The sequence below is a fragment of the Ornithorhynchus anatinus genome, chromosome 3 (assembly GCF_004115215.2).
Source record: "Ornithorhynchus anatinus isolate Pmale09 chromosome 3, mOrnAna1.pri.v4, whole genome shotgun sequence".
NCBI classification, from domain to species: domain Eukaryota; kingdom Metazoa; phylum Chordata; class Mammalia; order Monotremata; family Ornithorhynchidae; genus Ornithorhynchus; species Ornithorhynchus anatinus.
This window is the reverse complement of record NC_041730.1, coordinates 88,824,667-88,841,097: the sequence shown is the minus strand read 5'-3', so window position 1 is coordinate 88,841,097 and position 16,431 is coordinate 88,824,667. Positions and strand designations below refer to the sequence as shown.

The 16,431-nt window shown below is 43.2% G+C and overlaps 1 protein-coding gene across 1 annotated transcript in view; it reads left to right on the top strand.

The window, feature by feature from the left end:
- The first annotated feature begins 11,468 nt into the window (after nucleotides 1-11,468).
- The window catches only part of TET1 (tet methylcytosine dioxygenase 1), an 80,142-nt gene continuing 75,179 nt past the window's right edge, over nucleotides 11,469-16,431 (top strand). The window contains exons 1-2 of the mRNA XM_029059995.1: nucleotides 11,469-13,980; nucleotides 16,093-16,183. Coding sequence (XP_028915828.1) covers nucleotides 11,517-13,980; nucleotides 16,093-16,183 — 2,555 coding nt within the window. The 5' untranslated portion in view covers nucleotides 11,469-11,516. The remainder of the gene's footprint in view (nucleotides 13,981-16,092; nucleotides 16,184-16,431) is intronic.

Below are 16,431 nucleotides of genomic sequence, written 5' to 3'. Positions count from 1 at the left end.
AGATATAAGGTAATCAGGTTGTCCCATGTGGGGCTCACAATCTTAATCCCCATTTTACAGATGAGGTAACTGAGGCATAGAGAAGTGAAGTGACTTGCCCAAAGTCACACAAGGGACAAGTGGCAGATGCGGGATTAGAACCCACGACCTCTGACTTGCCCATGCTCTTTCCAGTTAACCACGTTAGATTTCCCCATTAATCACTAGGCTGATATAAATATTGCCTCTTTATTAGCTCCATCCATTGGATAAAGTTCAAAAGTGTCATGTACTAGCCTGTGGCTCAGTGGAAAGAGCACGGGCTTGGGAGTCAGAGGTCATGAGTTCAAATCCCGGCTCTACCACTTGTCAGCTGTGTGACTGTGGGCAAGTCACTTAACTTCTCTATGCCTCAATTCCCTCATCTGTAAAATGGGGATTAACTGTGAGCCTCACGTGGGACAACCTGATTACCCTGTGTCTACCCCAGCGCTTAGAACAGTGCTCGGCACATAGTAAGTGCTTAACAAATACCAGCATTATTATACTGATTCACTTATGGTGAATCTCTGTCCCATGAAATTCTATGGAGTTAAAGTTAACTAACTCACGCTTCAAAAAGCTAGGAAAATCAGGCTCAGGACATTGAAGCTTCAAAGGCAAAAAGAATGGAGCTAAATAAATGTGAAATTCATCTGTTTTAGTTTTTTGGTCTCAGTTTGTTAATTTTTTTATTCTGGAAAGCTAATACAGTAAGTAAATTTCCCTGAATTTGAATATCACTGCTGACCCCGGAATCACCACAAAATTATGAAATAAATTTGAGGAAGCCATTATGAAGGCATAATATATGACCACCAAATTATATCCTATTGAACTCCATTTTTATGAAAGAAAAAAGTTTAACATTAGTCTCCCAAAATCTTTTTATCTTACTGAACTCCGTGTTCATGAAAGAAAAAAGTTAGGCTTTACTCGCCCAACATCTCTTTGTCTTGTGGAACTCCATGTTCACGAAAGAAAGAAGTTACTCTAAGTATACCCTAATGTTTCCTGTTGATTCTTGTATTTTCAGTTGAGGGAAAGTTTGTTTAAAGGGAGATGGACAGAGTGATGAATGTATGCTTTTATAAAAGCAGAAGTTGCAGACCATAAGCTCGTTATGGGCAGGGAACGTGTCTTTTGGTTCTACTGTACCGTACTTTCCCACATGCTTAGTACAGTGCTCTGCACATAGTAAGCACTCAATAAATACCATGGATCGATTGATTGAGAACAGTAACTCCTCAAATAGAAGGACCGGGACACTGACTTACCTAGGGCACAGGCTTATGAGTCAGGGGTCAGGGGTTCTAATCCTGGCTCTGCCACCTGTCAGTTGAGTGACTTTGGGCAAGTCACTTAACTTCTCAGTGCCTCAGTTACCTCATCTGTAAAATGGGGATTAAGATTGTGAGCCCCACGTGGGACAACCTGATTACCCTGTATCTACCCCAGTGCTTGGAACAGTGCTTGGCACATAGGAAGCACTTAACAAATACCAACATTATTATTATTATTAGAAGGAGAAAGTGAGTAAAGGAAATGATTGTAAGCTCGTTACGGGCAGGGAATGTGTCTGCTAATTCTGTTGTATGGGACTCTTCCAAGCACTTAAACTCAGGGTGGTCAGGGAGTCTGTCACTTTCTTGTTATATTGTACTCTCCCAAGTGCTCTGCACATAGTAAGCGCTCAATAAATATCATCGATTGAGTGATCCAGACAGTTGGAACAGGAGCTACTTTCCTCTGCATCAAAATCTTTCAGATAGTGTCAAGTAGTTAAGGTCTTTAGGGGCCATTTGTGTTTGCATATGGATTTTTTTAAACCACATCTGTCAATCTCCAACTAAGACGAGTCAGGTTCAGGTTGGACTTCATCAATATTGACTTGCTTTGTGACGTTATTGATTTAGATATCGTAGCCCAAAAATTATTATTATTTTTTGGAAAATATCATCCAACAGCAAACAACTGACATTTTATCTCTCCAGGTTTAATTAAGAAATGAGGTGACTGTAATAGTGATAGTATTTAAGATCTGTCACTGAAAAAGATCTGGTGCAATATAGTGGCCCTTTCAGATTGCAGGAAAAAATAGATTAAGTAATTTAAGTCTAAAAGAATGTTTGGGAACTACTAATACATAGGAAGACTATTTTGGGGTTTTAAAAAAATATTTCTCAGACTATTTGTAAAATATCCAGAGCAAGAACCATGTTTTTTACGCATTATGTACTGTTTCTAAATTGGGAGCTAAATAAACTTGAAATTATCATCTTTTGCCTGCAGAATCATTTTTAATAGTGAGCGTACCCACCTGCATTGGACAAGTATGTGCATGTGTGGGCTTAAATGAACGCCTGGGATTGTGTGTGATATTGATGAAAAGTATGATGGACTATACTTTGTAACAATGCAAAGTAAGTAAAGTAGGGACATTTCTCTTTGAACATTGTAAAGAGCAGTTGCTACTCATGAAAGGTGACAGATTCATCTTCTGAGGCACTATTCCATCTATCAGTGAAACAAGCACCGTTAGATGCAGTGGAGAAGTCATTCATTTGCAGAATTAAATTTTTTCTTTCCTAATTATGGTCTCCAGCTGGCCAGTGAAAGAGCTAATAGGACCTAGAAGTTTCAATTTGGTTGGCCATAGGTGTGCTGTGGGAAATCTTTTCCAGACAATCCCAGGACTATTTCCCCTACCTATAGATGATTTGAATGTCTGTCTCTCCCCCGTAGACTCCTGTCAGCTCTTTGTTCACAAGGATCGTGATTCCTGAACATATGGTATTGGAATAATGATAATAATTATGGTATTTATGCACTTAGTATGTGCCAAGCACTAACTGCTGTTGTAGATATGAGTTAATCCCAGTCTAAGTAAAAGGGAGAAAAGGTATTGAACACCCACTTTACTGATGCAAAAACTGAGGCACAGAGAATTTAAGTGACTTATCCAAGGTTCCACAGCAGATAGATGGTGGCATGGGCATTAGAACTCAGGTCCTCTGACTTCCAGGTCGGTGCTCTTTCCACTAGACCATGTAATTTCCCTAAGGGAAGCAGGGTGGCTCAGTGGAAAGAGCCTGGGCTTGGGAGTCAGAGGTCATGGGTTCTAATCCCAGCTCTGCCACTTGTCAGCTGTGTGACTATCGGCAAGTCACTTAACTTCTCTGTCCCTCAGTTACCTCATCTGTAACATGGGGATTAAGACTGTGAGCCCCATGTGGGGCAATCTGATCACCTTGTATCCCCCCAGCGCTTAGAACAGTGCTTTGCACATAGTAACCGCTTAACAGATGCCATCATTATTAGTAGTAGTAGTACAGTGCTCTGCCCACAGGAAGTGCTCAATAAACACTACTGATTGATTGATTGGAAGTCTTTGAAGGGGAGAGATTAACTCCTCATTACAATTGATTCCTGTTCAATCACTGATTTGCAGGTCTAGTGATCCAGAAATAGTGCAGCAGCTCCTCTAATCAATAATGAAATAGTGGTGAAAAGCAGGGTAGTATACAGAGTTGTACCATTTTAGAGTTGGATGTCTCACTCATTTCAAGGGCCATAAGAAAGAAATAAGTCTGTCAACTCATTAGACAACTTGGAGGAAGAAATAAAATTATTGTAATTCAAGGGCTGTCAGAAATGCATTCTTTCCTATTTTATGGAAAAATGTTTGGAAAATGGGAACACAATTCAAAGAGGCCTAGTGAAACAGAAAAAAAATAACTGTAAAAGTCCTCCAGAAATAGTTTGAAGTTCAGCGGCGATAAAGGAGTTAAGGGAGGGAGGGGGTGTATGATAAATAAATAAAGCAAATACAAGGGTGATAAAGACTGGCTGGCTACAATACTGCAAATAAAAGATTTGGGATAGTGGCCAAAATTTAACAGAAGTTATGTGTGCAATGCAAAGGCACTATTAAAAAAAAGAGCAAGCCAATTTCATCCTGGATTGGGATAGGAGCATGATATACACTGATCATTTCATTTATTCATTCATTTATTTTTTATTATACTGTACTCTCCCATTTAGTACAGTGCTCTGCGTGCAATCAGTGTTCAATAAATACAGTTGACTGACCACCAAACCCTTTAGAGTATTTTGACCAGATTTTCTCACTGAACTTTAAATAATGATGTGAAGAAACTGGAGAGATCCCAGTAAAGAGTGCCAGAATTATTTAAAGGGATGGAAAGTACGTTAGTTTCTATAAAGGAAAGGTTAAGGGAAATAGAGTTATATAACTTGGGGAAGAGAAAGCTAAGTAATAACTCTATAGCGTCACGTACATGAAGAATTTTATGAGGAGAAGGAGATGCCGGGTTTAAATTAAAGTGGAGAGATTTCAAGTGGATCTAAGAAAAAACTTTTCGTTATGAATCTGGAGTACTGCATTAGGCTATCAAGTGAAGTTGCGGAGTTTCCTTCTTTCCAGATAGGTTTAGGGTTTTTTTGCTTTTTCTGGAAGCTTAAAGTTGGATATGATGGTTTCTTGAAGTTTCTTCCATCACCATTGTCGTCATTTATGGTATTTATTGAGTGCTTACTGTGTGCAGACCCCTGTACTAGTCACTTGGGAGTACAATCCAACAGAGTAGGTAGACATGTTCCCTGCCCACAAGGAGCTTACAGTCTAGATTCAGCTATGATTGTGTTCGTATTATTGCTTTTTATTTTGGTTTATGTCCCAGTGTGTGTTTTCCTCCCACAAAAAATAAGTCAATCTTTGTAAGTTGGTTGCCTTCATTCCTTCCACCTTCTAGAGCAGTAAGCATGTAATTGGAGCCTTCTGATGCTTTGAACTAATCTTGAAATAAATTCTGAGAAAGCACCTGGCCAAGAGGTAGTCTCAGCCTATCAGCATTTACGGACAAAAATAGGAGTTAATGTAGTAGGAATGGAAGATCCTCCCCCTACCTTTTGGGAAAAGAGTTTATCAAATTAAATATAAATTGTTATTCTCAATTTAAAAACAGTGGCTCATAGTAAAACGTGGAGTCTATGTCCTTTCCTTAATTCTATAAGCTTTATTTTTAGATTTTTGCCTCATACAAATATCCAAATTTTCTCCTTTCCCAGTCACTCTTCACCCATAACAAATGAATTTCAAGGTCCTATTTCTTTCTGCAGTCAATAAAATACATTTTGAAAAGGCCTATAAAGCTGTTTTTAATGAAGTTTCCCCAGGACTTTGGTGCTTCTGACACAAATTAAAACCTCTATATCACTTGAAGTTGAGCAGCCAGGGATTTGAAAGAGGCAGATGCCTTATTCTCAGAATTGCTACCTCTTACACTGAACATGTCCTGGAAATAATCCCAAAGGATAAAAAGTTCAGTTAGCATTCAGGAAGAAGTCACCCGAAGATTTAGGTCCCGGATCTAAGGTATCATAACACCATATTGGCTTTATGTAGCATTTTTTTCTCCTAAGACTGCAAAGCAAATTTCCTATCTAGTATAGGATTGAGATTCTTTGAATACCTGAGTAGAGTGTGCTGTAGTAAATGCTTAGTGAAATTCAAGAGGGGGAAAATGCATACTTCATACCCTCAAAGAGCTTAATAATAAGAAGAATTAGAGTATTTGTTAAGCACTTTCTATATGTCAACAACTGTTCTAAGCTTTGGGGTAGATACAAAATAATCGTATTGGACAAAGTCCCATTTGGGGCTCACAGTCCTAATCCCCATTTTACTGATGAGGGAACTGAGGCACAGAAAAGTTAAGTGATTTGCCCAAGATCACACAGCTGATAAGTGGCAGCGCTGGGATTAGAACCTAAATCCTTCTGACTCCCACGCCTATGCTCTGTCCACTAGGCCATACAGCTTCCCAGGAGGCCCTGGGAGGTATAATACACATTTTTATCTATAAGGAAACTGAGGCATGGTGAGGGGTTTTCTTTTTTGTCTAGAGATGAGAAGTCTTTCCATCACTCTAGACACCAATCAATTATATTTATTGAGCGCTAACTGTGTGCCGATCACTGTACTAAGCACTTGGGAGAGTACAGTGTAACAAAGTTGGTAGACAGGCTCCTTACCGACAGAGAACCACTATTCTCCTGGCCTCCCGAGCCCATCTTGGCATTATCTTCGACTCATCTCTCTCATTCAAACCGCATATTCAGTCTCACCAAATTCTGTAAATTGAATTTTCACAACATCGCTACCATCCTCCCTTTTTGCTCCTTGCAAACTGCTACCATACTGATCCACGCACTTATCATATTCCACCTTGACTGATGCATCAGCCTCCTTGTTGACCTCCCTGCCTCCTTGTCCATATTTGATTCCCCCTCTAAATGGTGAGCTCATTATCAGCAGGGAACGTTTCTGCTAATTCTCTTGTACTGTCCCAAGTGCTTAGAACGGTGCTCTGCACATATTAAGCACTCAATAAATGCCATTGATTAATTGATTGACTCTGCTGCCCAGATCATTTTCCTAAAAAAAAGTTTTTCCATGGCTCCGCTCTGCTCAAAATCCTCCAGTGATTGCCCATCCACCTCCACATGAAACAGAAACTCCTTACTGTTGGTTTTAAGGAGGTTTTGATCAGCTCTCCCCCTCGTATCTTGCCTTGCTGATTTGCCATTATAACCCAGGCTTACATACCTTGCTCCTCTATTGCCAGTCTTCTCGCTATACTTCAGTCTCGTCTCTTTTGCTGCTGACTCCTTGCCCATGTCCTCCTTTTCATCGGAAACTCCCTACCGCTCCATATATGAGAGACCACCACTCTCCCCACCTTCAAAGCCTTAATAAAATCACATCTCCAAGAGGTCTTCCCTGATTAAGCCCTCTTTTCTCCCTTCTCCTTTGTGACTTCTGCATCTCCCGTGCACTTGGATCTGTACCCTTTAAGCACTTGATATTCACTCCAGCCTCAGTTCCACAACACTTTTGCCATAATTTTTTATTTCAATGGCTATCTCCCCCACTATGCTGTAAACCCCTGGTGGGCTGGGGAACCTGTCTGCCTACTCTTTTGTAGGACACTCTCTCAAGTGCTTAGTATAGTGCTCTGCACCCAAAAAGTGCTTAATAAGTATCACCGATTGATTGATGGATGGGGCCAATTATGGTCTTCAAGTGCATAAAGTATGACAATCAGTTAATTATCCTCAGTGATCTCAGGGATTGAGGAAAGGGAGATGTCTAGAAGTTGCAGCGGGAGGAAATTTAGTTGCGCATAAGGGAGCATGTCTTTCTTGTCCATAAGATACTGAAACACTGGACGGGGCTGCTGATTTAGATTGTGAAATCTATGCCTGAAATGGTCAATTGAATTGACAGACATCTTTCATGAGGATGATAGAGCCATTCTGCACCTGGAGTCAGGGGCAGGACCTTTGAGCTCCTTTCCAGAGTTATGGGTCAATGACATGCCCTACTCAAGTTCCCCAGCCAATTAGCTGGAGGATCAGCAATAAAACTTCGGGGCTTAACTTCTCAGACCTGTTTAATAGACCATGCTACAGAGGAAGCACAGCAGGATTCATACCGTCTGTTACTGACTCATTGCCAGAGGTTTTTCAGTAGCTCTATCTTGTAATTTGGAATCTAGACCCACCCACCCAAATAAGTTATACACAGCACTCTCCATCAATCAATCAGAGGTATTTATCGCACAGCAGTCTGACTAGAGGAAAGAGCATGGGTTTAGGAGTCAGAGGACCTGGGTTCTAATCCCATCTCTGCCAGTGTCTGTTCTCCCTCCTACTTGGACAGGGACTGTGTCCCACCTGATTGATTTGATTCGACTCAGTGCTTAGAACAGTGTCTGACACATAGTAAGTATTTTTAAAATACCATTTTCATATAAAATTGAGCATTCGGTCTGTGCTGAGTACTGTCCTAGTCTCTTGGGAGGGAACAATACAGCGGAGTTGTTAGACACATCTGCCCACAAGGAGCTCACAGTCACTAGTAAATACACATACACACACATATATCTATATCTATATATACGTTTATATATATATATACACACACACACACACATATATTCCCTTGGCTACAAACACACCTCTGTCTATGAAGGATCCTTTCTCACTTGGAGCTCTTGCTCAATGAAAGGAACGCCAACTCTACAACTGGGTCTATTTGAATGGCAGGAGAGCCGCTGGCAGGAACTCATTCATTCAGTCGTATTTACTGAGCGCTTACCGCGTGCAGGGCACTGTAACTCAAACTGGGAGCTGGTGTAGCCAGTGTGCTGGGGTTGAGATGGAAAAAGACACATTTGCCCTGAGACTCAGCTGGGCAGTATGGAAACCCTCCAAGATTTTAGAGAATGTGGCCGGATTCCCAGTGACAAGCCACAGATTTTTACTGATTGGTAAATGCCATGGTTTGTGTAGCATCAATTGATCAGTAGCATTTATTGAGCGCTTGTGCAGAGCACTGTAGTGAGTGCTTGGAAGGGTAAAGTACAAAAAAATTAGACACATTCATTGCCCATAACGAACTTAGATTAATTCAGTGTCAATAGTTTGCAGTGTAATTAGCTCATGTACACGTTTATCTTTGAAGGTCCTTATTCAGTTGTTTTATGTGTGTTATTGTTTTGATTTAGATTTTGATCCATTTTGTGACTGTGTAAGCTGTCTAATTCAGATATGGGCAACCCAAAAAGGTTGCCAGGTTGATCCTCATGGGAGACAGGAGGGGAGGGTGAAAGCTTAAAAAAAAATTCTTGCCCATATACCCATGATGATATCATAGGCATTATGCAAGCTTTATGTGATAATAATAATAATTATGGTATTTGTTAAGTGCTTACTATGTGACAGGCACTGAACTAATTGCTAGGGTCGATACAAGCAAATCAGGTTGGACACAGTCCCTGTCCTACATAGGGCACACAATCTTAATCCTCATTTTACAGATGAGGTAACACAGGCCCAGAGAAGTGAAGTGACTTGCCCAAGGTCGCACCACAGACAAATGGCAGAGCAGGGATTCGAACCCCAGTCCTTCTGATTCCCAGGCCTGTGGTCTATCCATTAGGCCACACTGCTTCTCACGGGCTGGCCCAGATCAGTGTAGGGATAAAAATTAAGGATGGCAGAAGGGATGCTGGGGAAGAAGTCTGCATGTCCCAGTCCCTTTCCGGGCAGAGAATAAAAGCTCCCAGGAAGGAGCCATATCCATCTCCACTTTCCTCCCTCCCTCCTATATGTCTCGCTCCCCAAAACCCATTAGGAGCAGTGGCCAGCAGTTTGGATCACCCCAGGGCTTTAAGGCCGGGCCGGCCGCCGACCTTTTGGGTCTGAGGCCTCCCTCTCCTTCCCCTCCTCACACGAGCCCCCCAAATCCTGCCCCAAATCCCCCAGTGGCGGTGGAAGGGAGAGATCAAACTTGTCTGCTACGTGAACTTGGTCAAACTGCTACCACATTAGTACAGTCACTCAACCTAGATTACTGCATCAGCCTCCTTGCTGATCTCCCAACCTCTGTCTCTCCCCACTCAAATCCATACTTCACTCTGCTGTCTGGATCATCTTTCTACAAAAACGTTCAGGACCTGTCACCCCCCACCTCAAAAATCTCCAGTGGTTGCCTATCCACCTCTGCATCCAAAAACTCCTCACCATTGGCCTTTAAATCACTTCACCACCTTGCCCCCCTACGTCACCTAACTTCTTATACAACCCAACCCGCACTTAGTTCCTCTGATGCTAATCTTCTCACTGTGCCTCCATCTCGCCTGTCTCGCCACTGACCCATTGTCCACATCCTGCCTCTGGCCTAGAACACCCTCCCTCCTCAAATCCGACAATTACTTTCCCCCTTTCAAAGCCTTATAGAAAGCACATCTCCTCCAAGAGGCCTTTCCAGACTAAGCCCCACTTTTCCTCATCTCCTACTCCCTTCTGCCTCACCCCAACTTGCTCCCTTTGCTCTCCCCGCCCCCAACCAGCCCCACAACACTTATGCATTATATCTAATTTTATTTATTTGTACTGATGTCTGTCTCCCCACTCTAGACTGTGAGCTCATTGTGGGCAGGGATTGTCACTGTTTATTGTTGTGTTTAGTACAGTGCTGGGCACACAGCAAGCACTTAATACGATTGAATGAATGAATGAATTTACCTTCTCTGTGCCCCAGTTATCTCATCTATAAAATGGGGAATGAGACTGTGAGCCCCACATGGAATAGGGACCAACCGTATTTGCTTGTCTCCACCCCAGCCCTTAGTACAGTGCCTGGAACATAGTAAGCACTTAACAAATACCATTCTTAAGTGGCAGAGTCAGAATTCAAACCCAGGTCCTTTATACTCCCAGGTCCGTGCTCCATCTACTAGGCCATGCCATTTTTCAGTAATTGACACAGGCGCACCCATTCTGGCTTTAAAAGTATTTACCAGAACTGTGTTCCATGAGTTCCAATTTCCATCCGGCATCGTTTGCTGGGAAAGGTTCCGGGCAGCCGCTTCTCTTGAGGCTTTTGGGTTTGGCGGAATTTTTTTGCTGTTGACCTGAATGTACCAGAAATTCTATTCCTACCGTGAATGTGGAGATGGGATTAGCTAGGAGATCAGGACTCCAGAAAGAATGCAAAAGGGTGACCCAAGTGGTAATCTCAGCCACACAGATTCCTTGGGATTATAATAATAATAATAACGATCGCGGTATTTGTTAGGCGCTTACTATATGTCAAGCACTGTTCTAAGTGCTGGGAGAGATACAAGTTAATCGGGTGGGATAAAGTCCCTGTCCCTCATGGGACTCACAGTGGTAATCCCCATTTTACAGATGAGGAAACCGAGGCACAGAGGAGTTAAGCAACTGGCCCAAGGACACAAAGCAGACAAATGGCAGGGCCAGGATTAGAACCCAGGTTCTCTGATCCCTAGGCCCGGGCTCTTTCCACTAGGCCACGCTGCTTTGTAGGAACTTCTCATTTCAGAAACAGGTATGAATTTCTCTGGTCTACGTGCCGGGGATCGGTTCTCCCCTGCTCTGATTCTCTTGCTTTCAACAGCACCCAGCACACACCATTCAATTAATGGGAAGTAATAAGAATAATAATGATAATTCTGGTATTTGTTTGGCGCTTATTGTGGACCAGGTGCTGTTCTAATCGCTAGAGTGGATACAAGCAAGTCAGGTTGGACACAGTCTCTGTCCCACATGGGACTCACAGTCTTAATCCCCATTTTGCAGATGAGGGAACTGAGGCTCAGAGAAGTAAAATGACTTGCCCAAAGTCACATAGCAGGCAAGGGGCGGAGCAGGGATTAGTACAAAAGCAAGCGGAAATCACCCTGGTCATTCAAAGTGTGTCCCTGTCCTCGACTCGCTCCCAAGATGCTTCGTAAAGGACCAGTTCTCCGTACGTGGACTTTGCCATAATATGGTTCCTTTTTGTTGGCATTTTTAGAAGATACTGAAGTATACCATTGACTCTTTGTGTTGTTTTGCAGATAGATTTTGACAACAAACCAGTAAATGGCCCCAAGTCAGAATCCATGGAATTCAGTGAATGTGGTCATGGTGAAAAACAAAGGTTGAAGCTGAGCCCACATACTCTTGAAAATGTCCCGAATAATGAAGAAGAAAGCATGACCGGTATAGAAGTGGACAAGTGGACACAAAACAAGACCTCACATTTCACCATCCACGTCAAAGGAGATTTTAGCGGAACCGCGACGGAGTCGGAAAAGTCGAAAAACCCCGAAGACGACGGAAAAAAAATCCCTTTCGGCGACCTCGTTGGACCCCAAAAGTTGTTTGCACAAACAGTTAGAAACGGCATAAAAAATGTACACTATTCACCAGCAGAACCGGATGTGTCCCTGAAGAAAATCAAGATTGAGGAAAGCGTGGACGTGATCGGCCATGAAAACGAAGGCAACTTTCACACCTGCCTGGGAAACACTACTAAATCTTACAGCACAGTAAGCACTTTGGCAGCTGGAGTCTGCTGTGTCCACCACAAGAAGGAAGGCAATGTTTTGGTGAGGCAGAAGACCAACCTCACGTGTAAACTCTTCCAAGATTCTACAGGCTTTGCTGTGACTAACCAGCCCAGTGTCCAGGAGAAAGTGCTGCATATCCTTTCCCCTGAAAAGGAGTTGGATGAAGAGGAAACGGGGGAGAGCGGCGTAGACCGGGAGGGAAAGCAAGATGGCTCTCCTGTCCAACCCAGTCTTCTGTCACTGATGAAAGACCGGAGGTTAACTCTTGAGCAGGTGGTGGCTATAGAAGCTCTGACTCAGCTCTCGGAGGCTCCATCGGAAAACTCTTCGCCAGCTAAATCGGAAAAGGAGGAAGATGCAGAACAGCTGACAGCCAACTTACTTCACAGCTGCAAAGCCATCCTGTGTTCCGTCGAGTCTTCCACGGGGAAGGAGCTCCAAGACCTAAACTTCCAAGCTGAAGCGCAAGTCCTCGCTCACCGTCCACCCTCAGAAAAGCAGCTCCCGAACAAAACGGTCTTGTACAATGGCCAGAGTGCTCCTTCTAAAGCGCGTGACAGTTCTGCTGCAGACTGGAGCCCGTTGCTTAAACCCCAAGATTTTCCGAGGGTACCCAAATCGATGTCCGTGGTAGTCCCTAGCTGGGATTCCCCTAAGAATCACACCAACAGGGAAGTCATCCTTCAAGGCCGGTTTCCCGCCGACCGCTGTTTCAAGAGTAGCTCGCCGTCAATGAGTGACAACTTAGGACCCTGCGACCGGTCATGGGAAATCTCCGGTGAGAAGCTGGATTCAAAAACAAACTCGGTTTGTCCAGATGCCGCGCACAGTCAGATCGAAGAAGATGTAGCCACCCAGCTGACCCAGCTGGCGTCGATAATTGAGTCGAACCAGACAAAGCCCGAGGAGAGGGAAGGTGGCACTATGCAGCCCGGCCTCGGGTCACGTGGTGCTCAGCAAAAACACAATCAGGAACAATGCACACTGCCGCAGAAACTGCCTGTAATTGTACGGAACAATCACGGCCCTTTGTTAGGAAAGCAAAAGCAGCCAACCCATAAAAAGGGAAAATCTGCACCATGGAAACAAAGACTGAAAAAGAAGCCCCAAGTAGCATGTTGTCAACAGAACGACCAGAGCGAACAGCAACAGTTGGCGTGCCAGTACAGTGAATTTCACGACCTCTGGATCGCGTCCAAATTCCAGAGATTTGGTCAGTTTTCCCCACATGAGTTCCACGCCACCCTGATAGAAAAAACCCCTCTCCGAACCAAAGTTCCGAAGCCACTGAATCAAAGTACTTTCTCGTCCCAACACAAAAAGCTATTTCCTCCCGTCACTCAGATAAAATTCAACAGACATTCGCCCGAGTCGGTGCCGGAGAGAGCGAGAGATCAGCCGTTTGGGTTCGAAGGGGGGACTGAGCATGTCAGAACCGTGGGTCCCGGCGGCCCGCGAGGTATCGATCCTCTGAAAGGTAGTACAGCGGACAGCGGGGACCCTGTTAACCCTCTCTCTGTTTCCCAGTTTAAAACCGAATCCTGTACGTCGAGTGATAACGTACAGGTGTTTACAGAAAAAGCGAACAATTCTCAGGTACAGCAAACAGTGAATGTCAATCAGAAGGATCATTCTTTGCGCCAGCCTCTTAATCCGCCTAGCCAGAAAGCTAATGTGACAGGTGTTGAAGACCAGCAGGACATTAAAGAGCAACCAATGAATCAGAGACTGCAAACACTGCCTGCCTCCTGTTCGGAGACCCCGTTACAAGACACAGTAAAAACTCTCAGGAATGTAAATGCAGTGTGTCCGGGTGGAATTACAGTTCTATCATCAAACAGCGTCGGGGCAGAAAACTCACCCAGTGCCGGAGAGTCCGGATCCTCTCCGGTGAAGAATACACTCAGCAGTTTCCTCGAATCTCCCATGAAGTTCCTCGATACCCCTACGAAAAATCTCATCGATACCCCTACCAAAAAAGGACAGGCGGAGTTTCCAACCTGCAACTGTGTCGGTAAGCGCTTTCTGGATTCAGTTTGAGTTCATGCAAGGGCTTCTGGTGTTACGACGGAAAATAAAAACAAACTGCTTTTATGTGCTCTTTGCTTTTGCCCAATATTTGTTCATGAGTTTAAAGGACTATAGAATGTAGTGTAGGCTGAAACCTTCTAAACCGAGCGTGAAAGGATATCAAAAGCAAGTAAAATTCCTCATCTTGACAACTTGGCATTCCAGACACTTTGGAAAGCTTGAAGTAAAAACTTGCTCATTTCACACACTGAGGGGTGACTTCTCTGTAGGGTAAATGAGAAGAGATTTCTGTTCTAAAAGCTGTATTTGGTTGTTTTTGGTAGTCCTTCCCGGATGATTCTGTTTTTCTCATTCAGTTGTATTTATTGAGAGCTTACAAAGCACTGTTCTAAGTGTTTGGGAGAGTTCGATATCACAATAAACAGACGCATTCCCTGCCCACAGCAAGCATAGCGTCTAGAGGGGTCATTGTAGATGAGGGAAGATTTCAGAGATGCGCAAAGCTGTAATGGGGTTTAAGCACTGAAGGCCATGCTCACGGGGCAGGGAAGGTGTCAATTGTTGTATTGTACTCTCCCAAGCGCTTAGTCCAGTGTTGTGCACACAGTAAGCACTCAATAAATATGATGGAATGAAGGAATGAATCTGTTGATTAGGTGCAGGATGAATGGCAAGGCACCCTCCTCAAAATTTGCCAAACATATGAAAATACTACTTAGCCAAAAGTTGGTCACTTCCTTTCGGATGTCTATAAGGCAGTAACTAGTTACTTGGTATTTGAAAGAATTTTGTTATCATGAAGGATAATGTCTAAAGATGAATTGGCTAAAAATTGCTTGGTACTCTAATGCAAGAGTAGAAAATGGTTTATCATTCCAGATAAATTGGGGGATTTATTGGTTGGTTTAGAACACTGTACTTGCAGGAGGGAACCAAGGCTAGTTTAAAAAATTGTTATTGGTCAGCATTTATAAATCTTATTGACCTTACTGTTTTAGTCTTTGAGTTACGCTACCAAGGTTAATTTTAAAAATTGTTACTGGTCAGCATTTATAAATCTTATTGGCCTTATCATTTGTTTCAGTCTTAGTTTGAGTTAGGCTTTCAATATTATCTTTGCTTTATGTCTGGGAAACAGAGGTTCAGGTGACTCGCTTATGGTGTGTGTGAACAAATGTGTAGGCTGGAATTAAAACTCTCAGCTCCTTAGTTCTCAAAAATAAAACTCCAGTGATTGAGAAACTTGTGAGATTATCCTGGAGAACTTTGGTCTTGCCTGCAAAAGCAAGTGATGGCTACTGATGGGCACAGCATGAGGTGATAGAAGAGGTTGTAAGTCTGAAGAACCTTTGTCAGGAAGACCAGCTTTCACCCCACCAAAAATAGAACAGAATGGGGACATGGACGTGTCTATAATCCATGCCTACAGAGGATGCTAGAGTTTATGAAATCAAGATACCCAAAAAGGGTAAAGAACCAGAGATCATAAATGAGTTCTAAGGGGGCTGCTTTTTTATCTTCCAAAAGAGAAAATGTTTATTGAAGATTGTTCAAAAGTAAAATTTCATCACCTTTACTTAGCAACACCTGTAGCTTTTATGACAAGCAACCTAAGAAGCAGCGTGGCGTAGTGGATAGACCACAGGCTAGGGAGTCAGGGCCTTGGGTTCTAATCTTGGCTCTGCCACTTGTGTGTTCTGTGACCTTGGGCAAGTCATTTAACTGTTCTGTGCCCCAGTTACCTCTCTGTAAAGTGGGGCTAAGACCGTGATTCCCATGTGGGATGTGGACTGTGTTGAACCTATTAACTTGTATCTACCCCAGCACTTTGTATGGTGCTTGGCACATAGTAAGGGCTTAACAGATGCCAAAAAAAGCACTAACTAAGGCAGTTGGTAAATTCCCAAGTGTTAGGAATGCTCCCTGATATTTTGTCTACAGCAAGAAATCTATGTCTTAGGCCTGTTGTTAAACCTGTTAGGATGCGTTGAAGATACCATCCACCAAAACCAGCAGAAAAGTCAGCATAGATTGCTTCTTTGCTATTCAGTACAAAAATCTTTCTGTAACGGTAATGTTCTTGTTCCTTCTGCAGAACAAATTATTGAAAAAGACGAAGGTCCGTATTATACACACCTGGGGACAGGACCAAGTGTGGCTGCTGTCAGGGAAATCATGGAGACCAGGTGAGAAACTGATTCATTTAGGACCACTGACAAAAATCCTTTAGTTTGGCGGTGAAAAAAGGGTATATAGCTGTCTGGAAATGATTCTTTCCCCTGCTAGCTGAATAAACTAGACAACAGGAAGGCCACCAGAATGCTACTGAGGGACCAGAAAGGTGATTGCTAAGGGCTTTAAAGGTACTAATCTAACGTGAATGAGTGGTTTACACTAGGGTCTGACTTTTTCAATAGTCTTAGACCATGGCAGG